The 24,882-nt window shown below is 44.6% G+C and overlaps 1 protein-coding gene across 6 annotated transcripts in view; it reads left to right on the forward strand.

Moving 5' to 3' along the window:
- The first annotated feature begins 391 nt into the window (after positions 1 to 391).
- Positions 392 to 24,882, forward strand: part of ATL1 (atlastin GTPase 1) — a 39,777-nt gene continuing 15,286 nt past the window's right edge. Inside the window, exons 1-7 of one of the 6 annotated variants that reach the window (XM_069950359.1) lie at positions 392 to 522; positions 4,480 to 4,646; positions 11,274 to 11,521; positions 12,597 to 12,731; positions 13,806 to 13,910; positions 14,225 to 14,275; positions 15,359 to 15,415. In XM_069950359.1, coding sequence (XP_069806460.1) covers positions 4,613 to 4,646; positions 11,274 to 11,521; positions 12,597 to 12,731; positions 13,806 to 13,910; positions 14,225 to 14,275; positions 15,359 to 15,415 — 630 coding nt within the window. In that variant the 5' untranslated portion in view covers positions 392 to 522; positions 4,480 to 4,612. The other 5 variants (XM_069950362.1, XM_069950363.1, XM_069950360.1 and 2 more) reach the window with 5 other exon arrangements.

Below are 24,882 nucleotides of genomic sequence, written 5' to 3' on the forward strand. Positions count from 1 at the left end.
TCTATTATAATTTACATTTCTGGGGCAAAACTTTTCATTAGGATTCATCAGACTTCTCAGTAAAGGTTCTCTCTCCCCTCCGGCTGCACTTGTCCCATCCTGCCCCTGCAAACTCCCGTCCACGTTGGCTAACCCCACCCCCATGTGTACTCAGGCTTCAGGGTGAGTGACGTCACAGCAGGAAGTCTCTGTCTAATCTCGTTATTCCTTGCCCACCAATATCATGGCGACGATAGTCACGAGTGCGGGTGACGTCACCACGCCGCACGGTTCCAGTTTCGATGACTCACTCGATCACGTGACGCATATTTTCCGCCTCCCAATGCTTATCACGAGTTCTATGCTCTTTATTTTGAAGAGCAATAAAGCTGGGAAGATTTAAAAAAAAAAAACAAAAAACACACACACACTGAACTGCATGTGACGCCCGTTTTTACGTCACGCGTCGCTCTGCTTCTGAGATAGCGTGCAACTGGCTGTAGGGGGCGCGTTATCCTTCGGTGTAAAAGGGCTTTGAATACGGTACCTGCACCTTATCCGGTCAACGGGTCACATTTGTCATATTGACACATAGCTATAGTATTCGTTAGAGGTTTACAATGGTTATATCGCCACCTGATGGCCAATTTCTGGTACTACAGCACTACTTTTAATAGAAGGCAAGGAGGCTGTAGTAGTAGCAGCAGCAGAACACCCAAATGTGAGGTAGAACTACTACTCCCAGCATCCTCTATTTTTTTCAAAAACACAAAGCCCCTCAACCACTTACATTTCTGACCACAAACTGCGGTTAATAGTACAACTGCCTATGGCAACCAGTCACCGTTGTAAACTGCTGAGGTAAAGTAAAAGCTGGCCTCTGATTGGTTGCTATAGGCTACAAACACAAATGAGGCCCAGTCTAATTTTGCTGCGGAATGCCACCAGTTTTACCCTGTGTGAACTCAGCCTTAGGGTCCTATTCCACGAAGCAATTTTTTTGATGATTAACGGTAAACGATCTCAAGCAACTGCTATGGCGAACAACCTGAAATCCTTCACCCAATCACACAGAACGATTACCGTTTTTGCGGTCATCCTGTCATCTCTACTGCGAACGACCGAACAACGTCTTACTACACCGAATGATTTGCAAACCATCAACCATAAAAAGATTTCCAAATTCTATCAAACGACCAACGATTTCTTGTTGGTCGTTTAATCGTTGACTGCTATTACACAAAACGATAATTGTTCAATTACGAACGATATAATGATTTTTCAAACGATAATCGTCCCGTGGATTAGGGCCCTTTGTCTTTCCCTGGTCTTCATACTCACAGATAGTGCGTAGACTCAGGGGCATCTGCCATCTTTGTCATAGTCATATGCACCATATATATTTCAGATTTCGGGCGTGAGTTTGAAATGAGGAGACGTGGCTGAACAATTTACAGTGTTTGCGCCAAATTGATTTTATTGTTTGAAATAAAGGCGTTTTATTTTACCACTGAGTTCTGCTGGACCCAATAATAATTCAACTTTCGGGCTGTAATTTTTTATGGTTTATTTTTTATAGTTTACAGCCTAAGGCTATGTTCACACTACGTAAAAGTAAGGCCATTGTTGCCATCGGCAACAATAGCCGTACTTAACCCCTAGCCGCACCATGCAGTTATAATACGTCATGGTAGAAGGTTAGTTTCAGCACGATGACGTATTATAACTGCGCAGCTTCAGATGCTCTCTGTTTACACAAACAGTGACCGGGAGGCGCAACTAAACTGTCAGCTGATAGCTAACAGTCTAGTGTAACTGCCACTGGACCCCCAAAAAAGTTCCAGCATCGGCAATTGCCGGCATTGGTGGATCGGTAACGGTAATTGGTGTGGTAAAAAATACATAGGATTACATTGGAATCTCTGCAAAGAAAATGCAAATTTTAACTTTTCACTCTTACTTTGCAGCTATTCCTGTGAAATGCCCAAAGGGTTAAAAAAAAAAATGTGTGACTGTAGGTTTGAATACTTGAAAGGGTGAAGATTTCAAAATGGGGTAAATTATGGGGGTTTCTAGTATACAGGCCTCCAAAATATACTCCAAAACTGAACTGGTGCCTAAAGAATTTCTCAGTTTGAAATTTTCATGAAAAATTTGAAAATTGCTACTAAACATTAACGGCCTCTATCATCCTAAACAAGTAAAAGCATGTTCACCAAATGCTGTAAATATAAAGTAGACATGTTCTAGATATGAATTAATAAATAATTTATGTAGTATTGCTATTTTCCTTATTGGCAGAGACTTTCAAATGTAGAGATATGCTATTTTTTCAATTTTTCACAACATTTTGGAGTTTTTTCACAAAAAAATTCTAAAGTTATAAACCCAAATTTACCACTAACATAAAGTAGAATATGTCACGAAAAAAACAATCTTGGAATTACAAGGATTGGTTAAAGCATTCCAAAGTTATTGATGCTTAAAGTGACACATGTCATATTTGAAAAATTTGGCCGTGTCATAAACGCCAAAACTGGCTGTGTCCTCTTTAATGCAGTGTGGAACATTGCCTCTTGTTCTATGGGATCCCGGCCGGAGCGTATACACATCGTATACGCTCCGGCCTGAATCCCATGCCGGGCCGCAAAGAACTGACATGCCAGTTTTCTGCGACCGCAATTCAATTCATTGTGTGCTGCGGGGAGTTCTGATGTGCCCGCATCAGAACACTACAGCCATAAGGATCATCCGGCCGGGATGATCTTGGCAGAGACCGGACGTTCCGTTACCCGGCCGGTTCACGGAACGGCCAGTCTGATTCGACGTGGGAACATAGCCTGAAAACAGATAACACTTGAAAGAAATCACTCAAATCAATGACAGATGTTTACTTGGGCAAGTAGAAGGGCGCTTACAGATAGACCTAAACATCGTCTTTGCTCATTGGAAGAAAACATGGCTCCAACAAGACAGCTCAGTCAGTCGTATCAGTAAAAAGGATTATGAAATTTCAGAGAGTTCAACAGAAGATGTTGGTTGTTCCCAGATAGCCATGTGTAAAATTTGATGCAATGTGTAAAATTTTTCTATTTCATTGACAGATAAAAGGTGATAAAGTAATTTTAAGGATGATAATACATCTCTTTATCTTGGAAATTAAGATTAGATAAGGTTGGGCACTGCCCTGCATACAAGACAGGGGTAAAGGTACAGGTTCTGTATAGTGTCCTGCAGCCCATTTGTACACAGATTTTACAGCTGGGCCTGTAGATCCTGCACACTCTTACATTGCCAAAGCTGGTGCCTCAGCTGGTCCCATAAATACTCAACTAGGCATAAATCTGGTCAAGGAAGTGTTGCACCCTGGTGGAGACATCCCTGGGAAGCCCTTACTGTGTGTGGGTGAGTATTATCCTGCTGAAACTGCCAGATGAAAACCCTGCCATGGAAAGAACATGATAATGTCCCTCCTATCACCTCCTATTCTAGGGTTGACCTCTGTTGTTTACATCATCACACCAGCAGGGGGCAGTGTGTCCTCCACCTCATCACACCAGCAGGGAACAGTGTGTCCTCCCCCCATCATCACACCAGAAGGGGGCAGTGTGTCCCTCACATCATCACACCAGCAGGAGGCAGTGTGTCCCCCACATCATCACACCAGCAGGGGGCAGTGTGTCCCCAACATCATCACACCAGCAGGGGGCAGTGTGTCCCCAACATCATCACACCAGCAGAGGGCAGTGTGTCCTCCACAGCATCACACCAGCAGAGGGCAGTGTGTCCTCCACAGCATCACACCAGCAGAGGGCAGTGTGTCCTCCACAGCATCAAACCAGCAGAGGGCAGTGTGTCTTCCCCACATCATCACAACAGAAAGGGGCAGTGTGTCCCTCACAGTATCACACCAGCAGAGGGCAGTGTGTCCAACCCAAATCATCACACCAGAAGGGGGCAGTGTGTCCCCCACATCATCACACCAGCAGGGGGCAGTGTGTCTTCCCCACATCATCACAACAGAAGGGGGTATTTGAGGCATATTTCCTGAAACCACAATGTCCAGCTATTAAACACTACATCGTATCATATCTGTGATCCGTGTATATGCTACAAAGTAAAAAAGTGTGTGTGTGTGTGTGGGGGGGGGGGGGGGGGGGGGGGCACATCTGTGGTGACGCCATCATTTTCCCAGAGCTTGTACATTCTGAATTTTATACTATTATTTTCTATAGTATGTATGAAACTTAATGCGTTTCTTAGGCTTAAGCGTTACTTAGACTTAATTATAAATTGCAAAACATATGCAGTATTGTCAGAATCTTGTCTTTTTCTTCAATAACCGTGCATCCATCTCCATCACTAATATGTCTGACGTGAGTATATACTGCATGTGGATATTATTTCGTTATTGTAGAACAGCCCAGCAGTGATAGAAAGGTTGGAGCTATATCTGTACTGTGTAATGCATGTCTCCTCTTGTTCTGTATGATTGCACAGAGCTCTCCTGCCCATGTGACTGGTCCTCCTCTTCCTCCTCCTCTCAGCATCCTCTCATCCTGCAGAAGCAGCTGAGGCTCCATCACCAGACCCCTCACACCCTCCTGCCTCCCACTGCCTCACCCTGGCTGCCATGGCCCGCAATCGCAAAGAAAGAAATAGCTGGGGTAAGTAAAACCTTCTCATCTTACAGGGGGTCTCTTTCTATGATTGCAAGGAGTGCATGGGGAATCAGGTCCACAGCAGTCTCTTCCCTGGGTGTGTTCCATTGTATTTTGCTGTGTGTCTGCGCTGTGCATAATATGTTACACTGGGATTTGAGAGGAGGAGGAGGGGTTAACATCCTAGGAAGCTGTTACTGCTTTGGAGGGGACGAATTGTAATGATGATCTCCCCACCCCCCCTATGTAATGCAATTAAAAGTAAACTGCAAAATGTCAGATATTGTGTGCATGCTCAGTAAGGGGGATCTGCTCTGCAAGAGGTTCTGAAGCAGTCACTGACTACAAAACCCAATACTGTACACGTTCACCATGACTAACAAGCTTAGTAATGTATGGTAACCCATTACAGTACATGTTCATCATCACTGCTGCATCCAGCCCCAAGCTAATAAGATATTCATGGCATCCTTATGGCATAGTCAACACTAGCAAGTTGTCCTGCCCCTGTGAATAGCCTCTTATAGCTGTTCATGAGAAAAGCTGCACAACAACTAACAAGGCCGCCATTACAGAGCTCCCACAGATGTTGTCACCCAGCTTTCCTGGAAATTAGTAAGTCTCATCAGTGATGCACAACATGATATCACTACACGGCATAGCAGAGGAAACACTGTGGGAGGTGTATGGGCAGCCGCTTAGCTTTCCTAGAACAGAGAGAGAACGAAGAAAAGACTGAATTGAATTTATAGCCAATTGAGGACAAACCACTGGTGGTGGTAATAATAATAATAATAATTATTATTATTATTATTATTATTATTATTAATAATAATAATAATAATAATAATAATAATAATAATAATAATAATAATAATAATAATATGTGACTTTATTGGCCTTTAGTTAGTTTCCTAACACCCGAGAGTGGAGAATACACTAGTCTGTACCTCTGAGTTGTGTGACATACAAGGTGGGTCTCCAGCAATGCAGACATACAGTTTCCATGATAAATCTATATACGGCCTTGATGATTATGTGAGAGTCACTGACTGCATTCACGGAGATAATTTCGCGATTTTCACTGCATGGTGCCCATGAAATATATACATGTGTGCCATAAGTGCAGTGTAGAAGAAGATGAAATACAGAATATGTGTTGTTCTCAGCCCACGACAGGTACTGAGCAGATCCGAGAGAAATTAGATAGTGCTTGCGTCAAATATCTATTAAAAATGACCCACCGGGCATCTATCAGTGCCCATATACAATAGTGTGTAAAGGTTTTGGGTATCAAATAAAAGCTTTAAAAATAGAAGTGTTAATAAGAGACCTATTAGGTGTGACCGCCCTTTGCCTTCACAGCAGCAGCAGCTCTTCTAGCGAGAATGCACATCATTTTTGAGGATGTTCTTCATATCTTGGAGAACTAAGCATATATCTTCTATGGATGTAATCTGCTCAGATCCTCCTGTCTCTTCATGTGATTCCAGACAGACTGGATGATGTTGAAATCAGGGCTCTGTGGGGTCATATTATCACTTACAGGACTCCTTGTTCTTGTTTATTATAAGGATAGGTCATAATGACATTGGCTGGATGTTTGGAGTCATTGTCCTGCTGAGGAATAAAACATTGGAGGCAGTCAGACGCCATCCTGATGGAAAACATTTTAAAGGAGAAGTCCGGCGAAAACTTTTATTAAAGTATTGTATTGCCACACAAAAGTTATATAAATCCCCAATATACACTTATTACGGTAAATGCTTATAAAGTGCTTTTTTCCCTGTACTTACTGCTGCATCAAGGCTTCACTTCCTGGCTAACATGGTGATGTCACTTCCTGGATAACATGGTGATGTCACTTCCTGGCTAACATGGTGATGTCACTTCCTGGATAACATGGTGATGTCACTTCCTGGATAACATGGTGATGTCACTTCCTGGATAAAATGGTGATGTCACTTCCTGGATAAAATGGTAATGTCACGACCCGACTCCCAGAGCTGTGCGGCTGTGGCTGCTGGAGAGGCTGATGGCAGGGGGGACACTGAGGGACACAGGGCACTGGATGGACACTAAGCATCTTTCTTCCATCATCCTCTCCAGCAGCCACAGCCCGCACAGCTCTGGGAGTCGGGTCGTGACATCACCATTTTATCCAGGAAGTGACATCACCATGTTATCCAGGAAGTGGCATCACCATGTTACCCAGGAAGTGAAGCCTTGATGCAGTAATAAGTGCAGGGAAAAAAGTACTTTATAAGCATTTCCTGTAATAAGTGTATATTGGGGATTTGTAAAACTTTTGGGGGGCAATACAATACCTTAATAAAATTTTTGCTGGACTTCTCCTTTAAACCGCTACATTTTTTTCACACCTGCCTAAACTTTTTCACAGTACTGTACATAAGAGCAGAGCTGGGCAAATCCACAGATTTTGGTGGGACGAGTCTACATGTATGGGAGTGCCCCAACTCTCCCTGCCAAAATATTTTGGGAAAAAGACGCATTGGGCATATTAGCTTTCAGGGTGCGTTCACACGTAACGGATCAGCAGCGGATTTCTAGCTGCGAATTCGCAGCGAGATTCGCTGCGGATCCCTGCCCTGTATACTTATGGGCAAACTCACAGCGGGATGCACATCCCGCTGTGCGTATGTCTGCAGCCTGCCTCGTTAACCACCCGCAACCAGAGCCTATAGTTCACCTGCTCCGGCTTGCTTTAGGGCTCCCGGCACATCACGAGTGGGACATGAAGATGCGGGTAGGCCCGAAGCAAGCCGGAGTGGGGAGCAGGTGATGTATACACTCTGGCGGCGGGGGGTTAACGGGGTGGGCTGCGGACATACTCACAGCGGGATGTGCAAGTTTGTCTGCCCATAAGTATACAGGGCAGGGATCCGCAGCAGATCTTGCTGCGAATTCGCAGTGAGAAATCCGCTGCGGATCAATTACGTGTGAACGCACCCTAAAGCATCTAACCTGCTGCTATGTCCCTATAGTGCACAAGGCGCTGAGGCTGAAGGTAAGTTTCTAACTTTGATCCTCTGCACCATTTTTATGAACTTTGTAGTTTATCAGATATCGAAATGAGGCGGTTTGGTGCACTGGAGGCGGGAATACCACGCTCAGTGTACCACCCCTCCTATTGAATATTCATTTGGTGCTCTGCAGCGATGAGCCCCGGAGTGACGTAACTACAGAGATCGGCCACAATATTGATTAGAAAGGGTGGACCAAACTGCCTCATTTACATATGAAATAAACTACAAAGTTCCCGGGAACGGCTTTGAGGATCAAGGTAAGAAATGTACCCTCAATCTCAGCGCCTTATGCGCTATGGGGACATATCAGCAGGTCAGATGCTTCTAACCTGCTGATAGTTTCCCCTTAAAGCCTTATCTTTTTAGACTCCAGAAGCCAAACCACTACTACAGGGTCCTGGCAGCGGCTTATTTTCCTCTCCTAATCAAGAACACATGCACGCATGCACAAGGGTTTGACTGACTGTTATTGATGGCTTTTGACATGTAATCGCATTGACGTTACAGGCCCAAAACCAGAAGCAGTAAAACTGAGACATTGTGATCTGATGAAGGGAGACTAACCCCTAGAAACGCGTCTTCTGTATATATTCTTTTATTTATTTATTTTTCTCCAGTAAAAGATTTTATGCTATATACTGCCTTAATATTTGTACAATTTCTGGCAGCTGAAGTACTGAACGTCATGTGACTTCTATCAGGTGCAGTGTCATGGTCCTTGTTACAGGCTTTGGCCCGTGTACTTCCCGCTTTAGTAATGAATCATGAACCTCTAATGCATAATAATGGGACCAATAGAAGATTGTAAGATTAAAATCTTGTGTCTCTGCCAGTAGACGGAGCGGTAATCGGCGGTATTACTGCCTGCACTCCACTTCCGTGGCCTGCGATGAACTCTGATTGGCTGTCAGGGGCAGCTCAGGATAAGACATATTCTTTTATAAGCAAGTGATGTAATCAAGACTAGGGAGGACATCATTTATCCATTCTCTGTCAGTATAAAGTATATGGGATGATGTCGGTGGAGGTAGTGATGGATTTTTACTGCCCAAACCCTTTGTTCTCATAGAGATAAGCTGCTACCAGAGCTCTTACCCCTCTGCTTCCCATTAATTTAAAGTGTATGGCCACGCATCAGTTTTATTAGATTAGACTATTAGACTGTCTGACCTAAATTAAGTTATGACTTAAACAGACACTGACAGTCCTTAGTTAATCCGGGACACATTTATAGGCCTTCTCCACTCCGATCAAGAGACGGGGATCCTGAGCATCACAACGCCCAAGTAAAGTGTATAAAATAGGTTTTCTAAACCAGACATATTCTTTTATCAGTAACAAATACAACACCCATGAAAGAAGTCACATTGTTATGTCTAACAGAACACATTTCCAGGATATGGAACAGACCATTTCAGTAAGATATATGTATAATATTAATAACAAGAATAGCCTTTATACAGTGATGTATCCCCTTCCCCCATGTCGCTGTATAATTTGGCAGATGTCACATTTACATTATTTTCTGCCGCAGTGATACCTACCATTATATCCTGTGCCAATGAATCCTCCGGTGACTTGTCCATAACATCTTGGCAGAGCTCCAGCTCTCTGCCAGCAGGTTGTAGACCTGTATATATCTCTTGGGGCCCATTGAGTACAGAGGTCATGTTACAGTAGGCTGCGACCTGTTTTATAGAACAGGTCTTAAGAAAAAAAAAATTCCTTTCTTTGCAAAATGAGATATTTGTCCATAGGGGGCAGTAGTAGTCAGTGATAGTTTCATACACATATTCAGGGTTTAGAAATGGTATGCGATTACATCATCTTGTATGATTTTTTTTCTTCCTTTGTTTAGTGACATTTATAAGGCTATTTACGTATCAATATTTCACAACTTATATACAGTATTTGCAGTAGCCTTGTATACGAACCAGTATATACATTCACATTTTCCATTGGAAAAATCCGTTGCAGATCCGCAGCAGATTTCTGAGGTTTTCTGGCATAGATTTACAACAGATTTTGCTTGAACCAATCCACCCCTGGATCTGTAGGCCCATAGATGCTATTGCATGAAGTCACCATCAGGTGGCGATGCTGATATACGTTAAAAAATTCTGAAAGCAGAAAGTGGAGGAAGTGGAAGATTCTAAATAATTTAGCTGAATTTTAGATTTAAATTTTCTTACTAATCGCATCTGTTTGTTAGAACTTGTGTCCCCTTGTAACTAAGACCACAAAAGGAACCACACTCGATGGACTTAAGGGACAGGCTATGGGAAAGAAAGATAGTTATAATAAAATATATTGTCTTATTAAGTTACTTATTATATATGTATATATATTTTATCAGGATTTGTTTTTAAAAAGAACACAAAAGAGGGGTGAAAAATATATATAAAAAAAAAAAAAGTATGGCCCGTACGGGGATCGAACCCGCGACCTTGGCGTTATTAGCACCACGCTCTAACCAACTGAGCTAACCGGCCAGTGATGGGGGTTGTTAGCTATGTAGCTCCTCTGCAAGTTTAAAATAGTTGTGTCACAAGCCTTGAAAATAAAATGAAATTCCCTCCAGATAAGCTGGGGCTTGTAGTTCTGTTCAGCCGGTCCGAGGAACAGGACCCTTGCAGTAAGCTGTGTGGATATCTGTGTAGTGATTGTCTGTACTGTCTATAAACACGCAAGAAAGGGTGAAGCATAAAGTGGGGTGACATGACTGCAGGGTCAGACTACGTAGGGTTTTTTTCTGGCTCAAATCTGTGAAAACATATAGGAGCTTTATAGACCACACGGAAGGAGACTATTTGCAATGCTAATTCATATTTTTAAACATTTTCTTTAGAGCAATGAAAAATGGTTGCAAAAGTGTACATACCCTCTAAAGTGTCACTGTCGCTTACATTTTTTTTTTTTTTTGCAGAAATCAATAGTACAGGCAATTTTAAGAAACTTTGTAATTGGGTTTATTAGCCGAAAAATGCATTTTCTCATGAAAAAGCAGTTTGAAGCTTTCTCCCCTGTCTTCATGATTCTCTTATGGAGAGGGGAGGGGTTAAAGGAGATGAGGCACCAAAACAGGACAAAAAAGAGTTAATTTACAGCTACATCACTGACCTCTCTGACCTCTGAATAGTGGCTTTCACACAGGTCCCAATGTGTAATCCTTTGTTCTATCCTCTCTGCTGGTAACTAATCTCCCTCCTCCCTCCTTCCCCTCCCCTCTCCATAGAAAAGACAGGGCTCGAGTGATGTAAAAGAGTCGAGATTTCCTGATAATGAGCAGTGAAGGAGAGAGAGGGGGGGGGGGCTGGGGAAAGTCTTTTTGAATGCAGATAATGGCAGATTTGCCTAATAAACACAATTACAAAATTTCTTAAAATCGCCTGGACTATTGATTTCTGCAAATAAATAAAAAAAATATATGACAATGACACTTTAAGTGATAGAACAGAAAAAACTTCTGTCTGTTAGTCATAGGACGGATACTGAGCAGTTGCCTGTGTCTGTGGCCGGTTTGGTAAATTACAAGCTCAGTTACCACCGCTATTGATTGATTCTTCTGGGTTTCTCATTACTTTAGGTGGGTTTTCCGACCGAAATTATGATTGGAGTTCTGAAGAGGAAGATTATGAGAAAAAGGCTCAACCGGTGCAGGTGCTGGTGGTTAAAGACGACCATTCCTTCGAGCTGGATGAAGGAGCATTAAACCGAATTCTGCTGTCTGAAGCCGTGAGGGATAAGGAGGTGGTCGCTGTATCGGTTGCAGGAGCGTTCAGGAAAGGAAAGTCCTTCCTCATGGACTTCATGCTGCGATATATGTATAAAACGGTATTTATTTTTTCCACCTTTTCTTACTGTTCACTCCTAAGAGGTAATCGATATCAAAATCCAAAAGGTCTATTCACCCACTGACTAAGAATACCTAAAGGTGGCGACCCCTGCTTGGCTGGGTGGATGCCATTGAAATAGTCTTTAGAAGATTCTGATTCTACTTCTGGAGAGACGGCTGTATACTAATTCTTAGTGGCAATGCTGCCTGAGAAAGGGTATGCACATTATGGCCTCTCTGGGAAGGAAGAGGACTTCTCTCTTGTGCCACCTCTAGGTAGTTACCGTCTTACGTAAAGCATACCTATCATTTACACAAACTTACAAACGCGTCATAGCAACATGTCAGAAGTTTGTATCAGCGGGGGGCTGGGTTCTGAGACCCTACCCGAACACTAGGACAGAGAGGTAGCAGTGATTGATGGGGGCCCAATTGCTGGGACCTACACTGCTGTTTATGGAGCATTACAAGTAATGTCGTCTGGAAAAGGGGGTCCCTTGCCACCTGAGTCAGTGGAGTATCAGCTAACATGCTTGACTGTCAGTATTCTCCTCCACTCCAAGGCAGGTAAAACAGGTGCAGGTCCAAGAGGTAATAGTGATATAAAATATCATAAAATTTATTAAAAGAATTATGCCAGCGACACAACGCGTTTCGAGACCGGTCCGGTCCGGTCTTTGATCCCTGTGGGGATTATTCGGGAGTGGCTGCGGTTCATTCACATGCTATCAGTAAGAGTTGTGCCTTACATCAGCACAACCTACTCAGGTGAGAGTTCTATGTGCTTACTTTCACCACTTCAGCCCTGTCTGAATACCGCTATGGAGCGCTGTCTTATATTTTGTTTCTACCAACATGCTTGACTGTCATTGTATTCACTCACTATGAGACTACCGAAGATAGCTGACTACATAGCTTTGGAAGGCTCATAGCATGTGAATAGCATTCACTTAGGGACTATATCCTAATCACTGGGGTCCCAGTAGTCAAACTCCCATTAATCAGATCATATCGAACCCCTTTAAGTGAGAGTATTAGTTGAGCCTTCTAATCCCATATAACTTTTCTTTGTAGGAGCCAGTGGATTGGCTTGGAGATTATAACGCACCACTGTCTGGTTTTTCATGGAGAGGTGGATCTGAACGAGAGACTACAGGAATCCAGATATGGAGTGAAGTATTCTTAGTGGACAAACCTGATGGCAAAAAGGTGAATTGTGAAAAAAAGCAACAACTTGCATTAAAGTATGCAAATCTAAGCTAAAAGTGTAGGTCCCTATCACACATTTGTGAGCCTGCAAATGTACAGAGTCATTTATTTCTATGGTCCCATACAGACAATTGTACGTGCTACAGATGGGTGTTGAGGCCGGGATCCATGTTGAACTGATGAGCCATAACTTTGTGGCACAGATCCACCAACGGATGAAGAGGTCCATGCTAGTGACGGGTTGCCGATGGCTGCGGCTGCACATCCGTAGTACTGTCTGTACCTGCAGACTGTGCTACAGATGTGTGAATGTGGCCTAAGACTGTAAAAATAAAAGTTTGACACCACAATAAGTGTTCAGAATGAGCATATAAAATGATTGCAATGTATTAGATCAATCCTAAATGGAAATGTGCTTTCAAGGTAACCTGTGCACTTATTATTTCAAAGGAATCTTTCGGCTTTATATGATAATCTGAGCTCAAGTATAAATTAGGCTGTGCTGAGCTGCAGAATGCATGCAGCAGGTAGGGTTGGGGGAGGTGTAATATAGAACTGACAGATTTCTGACAGTGATACTTACACCCCCTTTACTCACACTAGACAGGTGAATTTAAATTGCAGACGTCTTAATAGTACTTCAGTTATTCCAGATTCCCTATCTACTGATAGAGTAGTCACCATTTCCTAATATGCTATAGACAGATATGGCTACTATGACAGTGATCCACATATTGTTTTAGGGTTATACAAAACTAGGTAAACGTATGTGACTACAATTCATGGCCCAACCTTGGGCACAGCTCCATACTTAAAATATGTAGCTGTGTCTGGTCAATTTTGAAGGGGCCATGGCACTTCACCATCAATATTCCAGTACAAAAAAAATATTTAAAACTCATTTACACCTATATAACACAGGAAAAAAAAACAAGTACAAAAACGCTTGTGAAAGCAAGGAAAGGCTTTCCTGTTTTTCCATGATAGCACCCTAAGATATACCTAGAAATTTTAAATTCTGGACAAACTCACAAACTTTATTACTTTCCATAAACCATTGTTTTTGTTCTGCAGGTTGCAGTTCTGCTGATGGATACACAGGGGACATTTGACAGTCAGTCAACTTTAAGAGACTCGGCCACAGTATTTGCTCTGAGCACAATGATCAGCTCCATTCAGGTGAGAAACTCTGTCTGTAACAAAAACTCTACTTTGGCCTTTAACCTATACACTAATGACTTCACATACTGCTATTGATCTATGCCCTTTTTTTGTGAAATAGGTTCACTTATTTATTAAGGCTGTATTCCTATATGCAGATTGTTTCATTTTATGTTGTAGGTTGCCATAAAAAATACCTGACAAATAAAATAACTAACAAACAATGGGGTTGTCAGAAAAAGATAAAACACCTTAGGCTATGTTCACACAACGTCGAAAATGTTGTTAATATTTTTCACAAACCTTAATAATTGATGTATTTTATATTAAAGGTTTACAACTTGTCACAGAACGTTCAAGAAGATGATCTGCAACACTTACAGGTAAACCACTGTTTATTTCTGTTACACCCCAGGTTACTGTCATTTCCAGTGACTTTTGACATGTCCTCAGAAAAAAATGTTATATGTTTCTGATCGCATTGAGCCTCACTCGTAAGACCCACTGTGATCCGGAGATAGACCCGGTACGATCAGTAACTTTTGACATGTCTGAGGACCTGTTAAAGGGGTAGTGCGGGGTAAAACATTTTTTCACAAAATAACACACATTACAAAGTTATACAACATTGTAATGTGTGTTATTTAAGTGAATGGCCTTCTTCCCCATGTCCCCCCCCCTCCCAACCCCGACCGTGGACCCGGAAGTGTGATACAGTATACTCACTGAATCACTGTCAACCCTGGCCGCCATCTTGAGACCATCACGTCATCTTCAGGAGGCCTCACTGACTGCTCCAGCCCTCCCCCATGCCGGGCCCCCCTCCAGAGCGTTATCAGCTGCTCAGCTGCGATTGGCTGAGCATAACAGAAGCCTCACACGTCTTCTGTTAGGCTCAGCCAATGGCGGCTGAGCAGCTGATGACGCGCTGGAGGGGGGCCGGCATGAGGGAAGGCTGGAGCAGTCAGGCCGGCGTCCTGTAGAGTGACGTAAATGTCCCAAGATGGCGACCGGGGTCGACAGTGATTCCATGAGTATACTATATCACACTTCCGGGTCCACGGGGAAGGGGGCCATTCACTTAAAAAACACTCATTACAATGTTGTATTACTTTGTAACGTGTGTTATTTCGTGAAAAAATGTTTTACATCGCACTACCCCTTTAATAGAAATGACCGTAATATGCCAATACACACAGTGCCCAAGAATACAATTCTCCATGGTTCTGTCTGCTCTCTGTTACTCTGCATTGACATGTGAAGAATCACACACAGTAGTTTCTACTGTTATACTTGGATACTTGTCTGCCATTGGTTGTGGAGTTAGGACCCACACAAATTTGCCTATGAGGAGCATATGGCATCCAAGCCCCATCATGATCACTCCTACTTAACTCTGTCTTACTCTGTCATAATATGTGATTTATAATGTGCAGTAATTGTTTGATTTCATTCTCTTGCCTCAGCTTTTTACAGAATATGGAAGACTGGCAATGGAAGAGACATTCCTGAAACCGTTCCAGGTCAGTAGATTCCTTATTGGTTAGCTGTACTTTTAGTTTTTTTATTGGGGGGCGGCGCATTTTGTCATTTTATAACATTTGTAACGTGTTGTTTTTTCCAATGTTTATCACAAAAATCCTATGCTTCATGCCATCCAAATAAAACAATACACAGCTAAACAAAACAATATACAGTTAAAAAAAATAATTTCCATGAATGCAACTCCATATTTCACCAGTAGATGTCACTATTCTAGTTCCGATTGTACAGCCAGTAGCTCAGCAATGATGTTAGTAGAAAAAGCATACAGAAGAAAACACATGTAAAACAATGTAACAAAGTAGAAGAAAAGCCTTTGTGCAGCAGGGTAGCTTTATGAGTTGCAGATGCATCAGTGGTAAGGCCCATGGTAAGTGGAGGCCCTGTCATAAATTTTGTATTGAAGCCCAGGACCTTCAAATTACACTTAAAAATTCTAAAATATTTAGCACTTATGTAGCAGGCAGGATATTCCTGAGTACTTTCAATTAACTTAAAGTTTTACTGTTGTGAATTTTTTTTTTTTTGCAGAAATCAATAATCCAGGCGATTTTAAGAAACGTAATTGGGTTTATTAGCCGAAAAATGCATTTTTATCATGAAAAAGCAGTTTGAAGCTCTCCCCCCTGTCTTTGTTGTTCTCCTATGGAGAGAGCTAAATAAAAGACCAAAATAGGACAACAAAGAGTTAATCTACAAATACCTCACCCTTTATCTCCTCTGACAGTCAGCACTGACCTCTCTCAGCTCTGATTACAGCTGTCACCCAGCTCCGTGCCTGTAATCCTCTGTTATCTGTTTTCTGCTGTCTGCTAACTCCCTCCTCCCTCCTCCCCTCTCCCTAGAACAGACTGGGTACATCTGATGCAACAAGTCACAATTTCCTGATTTTTTGCAGTGGATGGAAAAGAGGAAGGAGGGGGGACCTGGGAAAAGGCTTTTTAAATGCAGATAATGGCATATTTGGTTTATAAACCCAATTACAAAGCTTCTTAAAATCGCCTGGACTATTGATTTCTGGGGGGAAAAAAATAAAACAGTGACTCTTTAACCCCTTGCCGCAAAATGACGTTTGGGAAACGTCATGTAAAGCAGGTAGTTCCGGCAACATGACGTTCCCCAAACGTCATGCTTTCCCTGCCTCCCCCCTCTGTCCCTGAGTGAGATCGGGCAGTGGGAGGAGGCTGTATCACACAGCTTCCTCCCGCTGCCTATGCCCGGAGGGGAGCTGTGCTCCCCCCGGACAGTTAACCCCATAAACGCAGCGGTCGATGCAACCGCAGGGTCTATGGGGGATATCTGCTGTCTGCCGGCGATCGGGCAGCGGGAGGAGGCTGCAGCACGTTGCCTCCTCCCGCCGCCGCCACTGTAACTGTGTCCCCCGTCCCCCCTTCCCCTGCCGCCGGTACTGGAGATTGCCGCGATCAACGTTATAGCGGCGATATCCGGTACCGGCGCCGCCGATCGCTTTCATCTCCCCCCACCGTGAATCCACGGTGGGGGGAGATGAAAATGTATTCATCAGACCCCAGATCAGCCCCCTAGTAGTAACTAACCCGCTCCCCTCCCCGGGCGGCCATCATTTCCAAGATATTAGGAAGAGCCCGGCACTCACCAAGTAGATTATGCTTCTTTATTGTAGTGTAGCAAACATATGGTACAAGGACGCGTTTCGGCCAAGCATGGCCTTCATCAGCTTAGGGGTGTTTTCTCACCTCGAGCACCACCGCCACGGAAGTGCTGTCTTCTACATATTTCTATCATTTCCAAGATGACCGCCCTCATCCCTGTGAACAGATTATATCTGTTCACAGGGTTGGAAAAGAAAAAATGAATGAAAGCCCCATGCTCTCCGCCACCGGAGGTAGCGGAGAGCATGGGGCAGTGATCGGGGACCCCCCTGTGGTGTCCCGGTACAAGCGATCAGCGGTATATACTATATACTGCTGATCGCTTGTGCCATGTGCCGATCAGCACTTTTTATTCCCTGTCACCATGAATGACTGGTGACAGGGGATAAAAAGTGATAGTGTCCGTCCCCCAAGTCGCCCCCCACCCCCCCAGTCACCCCCCGTCCCCCAGTCACCCCCCTACCCCTTATACGTTACCTGATCCTGGGAGCTCCTTCCTACTCGGCGTCCTGGCTGATTATGAAGTGCGCATGCGCTCCACAACCAGCCAACTCTGAAAATTTTAAGTGACAGAGACCAATTTGGTCTCTGTCACTGAACTATGATTACTGTGATAGAAAATATCACAGTAATCATAGTAATACAGTGAAAATGAATGTGTAAAGTACAAAAAGTGAAAAACATACAAAAAAAATAAAACACACACTTTTTATTATAGTAATAATTGCAGTTTACTCCCAAATTACCCGTAACCACCGCAGGTTGCCCGTAACCACCGCAGGTTGCCCGTAATCACGCCAGATTACAAGTAACCACCGCACGTTGCCTCTGACCACCGCACGTTGCCACTGACCCACCGCACGTTGCCACTGACCACCGCATGTTGCCACTGACCACCACAAGTTACCTCTGACCACCGTACGTCGCCACTGACCACCGCACGTCGCCTCTAACCACCGCACGCTGCCATTGACCATCAAATGTTGCCTCTAACCACCGCACACTGCCTCTAACCACCCCAAATTGCCAATGACCCCCCCAGATTGCCCGTAACCACGCTAGATTGCCGTAACCACCCCAAATTACATATAAGCACTTCAGTTTGTCCGTAACCACCCCATGTTGCCCGCAAACACAGCAGGTTGCCCGTATCCACCCCAAGTTGCCCGTAACCACAGCAGGTTGCCTGTAACCACCCCAGTTTGTCTGTAACCACAGCAGGTTGCCCGTATCCACCCCACGTTGCCCGTAACCACCCCACATTGCCCGTAACCACAGCAGGTTGCCTGTAACCACAGCAGGTTGCCCGTATCCACCCCACGTTGCCCGTAACCACAGCAGGTTGCCTGTAACCACCCCAGATTGTCTGTAACCACAGCAGGTTGCCCGTATCCACCCCACGTTGCCCGTAACCACCCCACATTGCCCGTAACCACAGCAGGTTGCCTGTAACCACAGCAGGTTGCCCGTATCCACCCCACGTTGCCCGTATCCACCCCACGTTGCCCGTAACCACTCCACATTGCCCGTAACCACAGCAGGTTGCCTGTAACCACAGCAGGTTGCCCGTATCCACCCCACATTGCCCGTAACCACAGCAGGTTGCCTGTAACCACAGCAGGTTGCCCGTATCCACCCCACGTTGCCCGTAACCACTCCACATTGCCCTTAACCACAGCAGGTTGCCCGTATCCACCCCACGTTGCCCGTAACCACTCCACATTGCCCTTAACCACAGCAGGTTGCCTGTAACCACAGCAGGTTGCCCGTGACCACCCCAGATTATCCGTAACCACCCCAGGTTGTCAGTATCCACCCCAGGTTGCCCGTAACCACCTCCAGATTACCCGTAACCATCCCAGACTGTCTGTAACCACCCCGCATTACCTGTAATCTCATTTTTTTTATTGTATTTTAGTAACTGCGCTATTCTAATAACTATTACTAGCTGCGGTTTTGCTCCAGCAAATTGGTACTCCCTTCCTTCTGAGCCCGGTTATGTGCCTATACAGTGGTTTATGCCCACATATGGGGTACCGTTGTACTCAGGAGAACCTGCGTTACAGATTTTGGGGTGAATTATTTCTCCTTTTTCTCGTGAAATTTAGAAATTTCAAACGAAACGAACATATTATTGGAAAAATTCGAGTTTTTCATTTTTAATGGCCAATTTTGAATACTTTCCTCTAATACCTGTGGGGTCAAAATGCTTACCACACCCCAAGATTAATTCTATGAGGGGTGCACTTTCCAAAATGGGGTGTCTTATGGGAAGATTTTACTCCGCTGGCACTACAGGGGCTCTGCAAACGCACCTGGCGCTCAGAAACTTCTTCAGCAAAATCTGCACTGAAAATGCTAATTGGCGCTCCTTTCCTTCTGACATATTGGTAATGTGACTTAGTAACTAATTTATGTGTCATGAATTCCTTTTTTAAGAAGCAGAGAATTTCAAAGTTCATAAAATGCAAATTTTTTAAATTTTTCATGATATTTTGATGTTTTTCACAAAAAAAAACACAAGGTAGTGACCAAATTTTGCGACTAACATAAAGTGCCATATGTGACGAAAAAACAATCTCAGAATCGCTAGCATACGTTAAAGCATCACTGAGCTATAAGCGCATAAAGTGAGACAGGTCAGATTTTAAAAAATTTGCTTGGTCATTAAGGCCCAAACAGGCTTTAGAGGCAAGGGGTTAAAGTCTTAAAGTGAATGTCTCACTTATTATGGGGCAGCCATCTTGCCTGAGCTGATTTTAAGACAGTATAGAGATTTTTTTTTAACTCGGCTTAATTAAAATATATAACATATAATACATTTAAGACATTTATGTCCATATACATATATATATTATTGTCAATAAAGTCTTACAACATATCTAGTCTCATATGTGTATGTACATAGGAGGTGTTTCTACATCTACCACTTTTGATACATGAAAGATCCAACACATCCTCTGGGGAAATGGTGGTCAATGGGGATGCACACCAGGGGTACCATATTTTACAGGGGTATATATGGGGTATATATGGTCATAGGAAGCTGCTGTATTGACCAGAGAGATACACATAGATAGTGTGGGTGCTTGTCTATCAATCCATCAAAAAGCAATGGAATTTCATGCTAAAAAGAGGGTTTACCTAAGAAAGATACACAAGTGATGGGTCCACACCCCCTCATATAAAAGTTCAAATTAGAGAAATAGGGCCTGGGGGCCGAGTTGTGACAATTAGTGTTAAGTCGCTCTGTCAAAATGTTCGGGTTCGGCAACATTATCTGAACCTAAAGGCTCGGTGCATAATTTCCAGTGGATGCAAAAGTTGGATGCCGCCCTAGGGCTGCCAGGAAAAAATTAACACAGCCTATGACCTAAGGCTGTATCCATGTTTTCCAGGACTCCCTAGCTTTGGCTGTCCTGGCATGATGGGAGTTGTAGTTTGACAACAGCTGGAGAGCTGAAGGCCTTCCATCCCTGCATTAGATGGTCAGTCATCCCATTTTAATCTAAGGTGTGTGTCCAGCTTTAGAAGTGCACTTATTTTTGATACTCTGGATTTTCTAACAATTTTGTTTAATAGGACGCTAGTACAAACAGAGTATCCTGTTTGTTATAATATATGTGTATATTGGTGTGTACACAGTATACTTTTATTTTGTTCATCCTGGCTCTCGGCTCTGCTGACTCAGTGCAGTGTGATTGGGAGGGTTCTGGAGCCAGGAGGCTGTCACTAATACAGAAAGATTCCAGCTGTGGACTGATGTGCCAAACAAAACAGCCGCCTATTAGTTCCAGGTCTCTTCCATTAGATGCCGACTTCCTACTCCAATACAGATTTGCATCGTGAAGGAATGGAGGTCGCAAGGGCTGTTGACCCGATTTTGAGGAGACTTTTCTAATGATATTTCAGGCACATTCTTCTCATACTTCGTCATACCCAGATTAGCTCATTGCCGTTCTCAGAACCACCCTGAATGTGATAGACAGAAACACCCATCGATGTGCTGTCTGCCCCTAGCTGTTCTGTATATTTATACTCTCCGGCTCTTTACGGTTATTTACAGTAGTATTAGGGAATTGACATTAGTAAGGCCTCATTCACATTTACTTTGAGGGTTGTGTTGCATCCCCCTGGACAAAAAATGGCATGCAGTATTATTTTTTTTCTGGTAAAATGATGGACACCATATTGGAAACTTGACAAACTCCATAATAGTCAATGGGGTCTGTCGGATAGGTAGGTATCCAGCATGCAGTAGATCTTATGATGTGAATGAGGTCTTAGCTTGCACATTTTCGTCATTATAGGGAACAATCCAAGGGGTTGGCACAGTTTTATGTATCAACAGTTAAAAAGATTTGTGGTGCTGCGGGTGTCACTGCAGTATCTGCTTGTCTTTGGCCTCCTTAGCTGTAATGAATGTATGATAAGAAAGAAACCTAAACTCTGCACAGTTAGGGTATATGCACACTGAGTAAATGTCGCGGGTAACTCAGCGCGGATTCTGTAGCTCGCCACCCCCCGCTCTCCCACTTGGAAGTTCTGCCCGTCACATAGATTCCATTCTATGCTTGGGCTGGTTCTGTCGTCCGTACAAAGAATTGACATGTCAGTTTTTGGGGCGGACAGCGGAATCCACCGGAGCATTGAATGGAGTCTATGTTATGGCCAGAAAGCCAAACGGGAGTGCGGGGGGTGGCAAGCAACAGAATCCACACTGAGTTATCCGCGACTTTCCGAGCGGCGGAATCCATGCAGAGTTATCCACAACATTTACCCTTAAAGGTTAAATCCCATTACGTTTTTCTATTTATTATACCAGGGCTCTCCACCTGTTGCAAAAGGACAGTTCTAATCAGAAATGTCTGGGCCCCATAGCAAACCTTTGATTGCTACCCCCCCCCCCTTCCCGACTGACCACTAAGCCGTCAAGTGTAGTCATAACTGCAAGTGCTGGTTAGGAGTGCTTGCAGTTAAAGGGATATTTGCAGAACCCGGGAGGCCTGCTCAGCCACCTGGTACTGTATATGATGACAGCTCAGGGGGCCCAGTGTATTGCAGAAGCAGGAAACGGGGCCCCCTGATGCGGTGGGCCCCATAGCAGCCGCTATAGCTGCTACAGTGGTAGTTATGTCCCTGGTTCCCATCATGCCCTGACAGGCCTGCTGGTTGTTGTAGTATTTCTACAGCCATAGAGCTACAGATTGGAAATACTAACACTAAATTTAAATAATTGTTATTCTTCATCTTCATATGGCATCTTAGCTCTGGATTCTTACGCACTATGCATTTACATGCATTGAAATACTTGTCACGTATTGTTCCTGGCACAGCAGAGAGAAGGCCGGAAGGAAGTGTCACAAACATGTTTTATTTATGAAGACTAGGATTAGGATGTCTTGGAGATGGCCAGTGTCATGTCTTGTCGCACATGTTTCCAATCACAAGTTATTTTGGAGATCTTCCCAGGCTAGATCCCCGGGAGGGTCAAGCTGGGACCATCCAGAGAATGTCTGCACACTTATAACATATGAGCACAGCTCCTTCCTGACCATTCTGCTGCTTCCAGCTATTTGTCTCTTTATCACAAAAGATGTCAGAAAAAAGACAGTTTCACAATATAGTTTCTTCATAATCCATCCTGGAGCTCCTATAATCTGAGAGTCCGGCGCTGAAAGTATAATGAGGGAGTGAACAGCTCCTGACACCTCCGCTGATTCACATCTAGTATGGGAAGAAATCAACCTTTATCTTTTTCTTTCTTTAACATTATGTCTCTGATACTTCTAAAGGGGTTATCCAGCACTACAAAAACATGGCCACTTTCCCCCCTCTCTTGTCTCCAGGTCAGGTGGGGTTTGCAATTAAGCTCCATTTACTTCAATTAAACTGAGCTTGAAACCCCACCCAATCTGGAGACAAGCGAGGGGGGAAAGTGGCCATGTTTTTGTAGTGCTGGATAACCCCTTTAACTCCCTTTATAGGCAGCCATTACAGATCTCAGTACTGAAATGACCTGGCCAATTATTTTGGCTAACGATTGCCTTTCCTTTTTCATATTCTCTTATTTAATCTCAGCATCTGACCCAGTAAAAGAAGATGTCTATATGTAACTTCACACGTACCGGATCCGCAGCGGATTTCACGGTCCTGGTATAGTGAAGTTCTATGGGGTCACATACCCACAGCGGAATTTTCATTCCGCTGCGGATATGTGACCCAGCCCCTTTAGCCCCCGTCGCCCGCAGCCCCAGTCCGGAGCATACATTACCTGCTCGGTGCCACGGCTGTGTGAAGCTCCCGGATCCCCTCGCTCCTCATCGGCCAATCAGTGCTGCCGTGCACTAATTGGCTAATGGGGAGCGAGGGGAGCCGGGAGCCTCACACACAGCCGGGGTGTTGAGCATGTAATGTATGCTGCGGGCCGGGGCTGCGGGCAGAGGGGGTTAAAGGGGCTGGGTCACATATCCGTAGCGGAATGAAAATTCCACTGCGGGTATGTGACCTTATAGAACTTCACTATACCATGATCCGCTGCAAACTCGCAGCGTGAAATCCACTGCAGATCCGGTACATGTGAAGCTACCCTTAAACTGGTTCTCCAGCGAGCCGTGCTGTTTCTGGAAGAAACTGGCCATGTTTTTGTAGTGCTGAATAACCCTTTTAGGGTGCGTTCACACATACAGGATCTGCAGCGGATTTGATGGCGCAGATTAAGGCTACAAACCCACTTGGCGGGTCTGCAGCGAGTCCCCTCGCTGCGTATTTGCAGCGAGACTCGCTGCAGATCCCGGCCCTATACTTTTAATGGCAGACAAACACGCAGCAGGGATGTACATCCCTGCTGCGAGTTTGTCTGCAGCCCACCCTATTAACCCCGCCTTGTCTTCAGCAAGCCGGAGCGGGGACCAGGTGAAGTATATGCTCCAGCCAGCCGCCCGCAGCCCCTTTAACACCTCCCGCAGCCCAGGCCGCCCGATCGCCCCCCTGCAGCACCGATCGCACGCCCCCCCCAATCGCCCCCGATGGGGGCAATCGGTGCTGTCGGGGGTGATCGAGCGGCCGGGGCTGCAGGGGGGCGATTGGGGGGGCGTGCGAGCGATCGGTGCTGCGGGGGGGGCGATTGGGGGGGGGGCGTGCCATCGGTGCTGCGCGGGGGCGATCGGGCGGCCTGGGCTGCGGGAGGTGTTAAAGGGGCTGCGGGCGGCTGGCTGGAGCATATACTTCACCTGGTCCCCGCTCCGGCTTGCTGAAGACATCGGGAACCAACGGAGCCGGGATCAGGTGAAGTATCAGCTCCGGCGGGGTTAATGGGGTGGGCTGCAGACAAACTCGCAGCAGGGATGTACATCCCTGCTGCGTGTTTGTCTGCCATTAAAAGTATAGGGCCGGGATCTGCAGCGAGTCTCGCTGCAAATACGCAGCAAGGGGACTCGCTGCAGACCCGCCAAGTGGGTTTATAGCCTAAAAGCAAATCTGCTGCTTCAAATCTGCGCCATTAAATCTGCTGCAGATCCTTTACGTGTGAACACACCCTTAAACCTCACCCTCCTACCTGCACTAGTGACCCTATTCGCTCACACCTTGTCCAGTCTCTCTCCTGGATGGAGTAAAAAAAAACAAACGCTTGTACCTGTTTTACTGAGGGGTCATATCCATCAAGCTCAAAGGGCAAAAAGGCTGGTATTTTCACCTAGCGATATCTCCTAGCACAGCCTCTTGCCTTGTTTTCTCTCCTGAGCTCTTAGTAGTCGCCTGACTAAAATACTTAACCTCTCTTTCTTCTCGGATGTTTTCCTACTTTTGTGGAGCAG

This window comes from Dendropsophus ebraccatus, chromosome 13, assembly GCF_027789765.1.
Source record: "Dendropsophus ebraccatus isolate aDenEbr1 chromosome 13, aDenEbr1.pat, whole genome shotgun sequence".
NCBI lineage: Eukaryota > Metazoa > Chordata > Amphibia > Anura > Hylidae > Dendropsophus > Dendropsophus ebraccatus.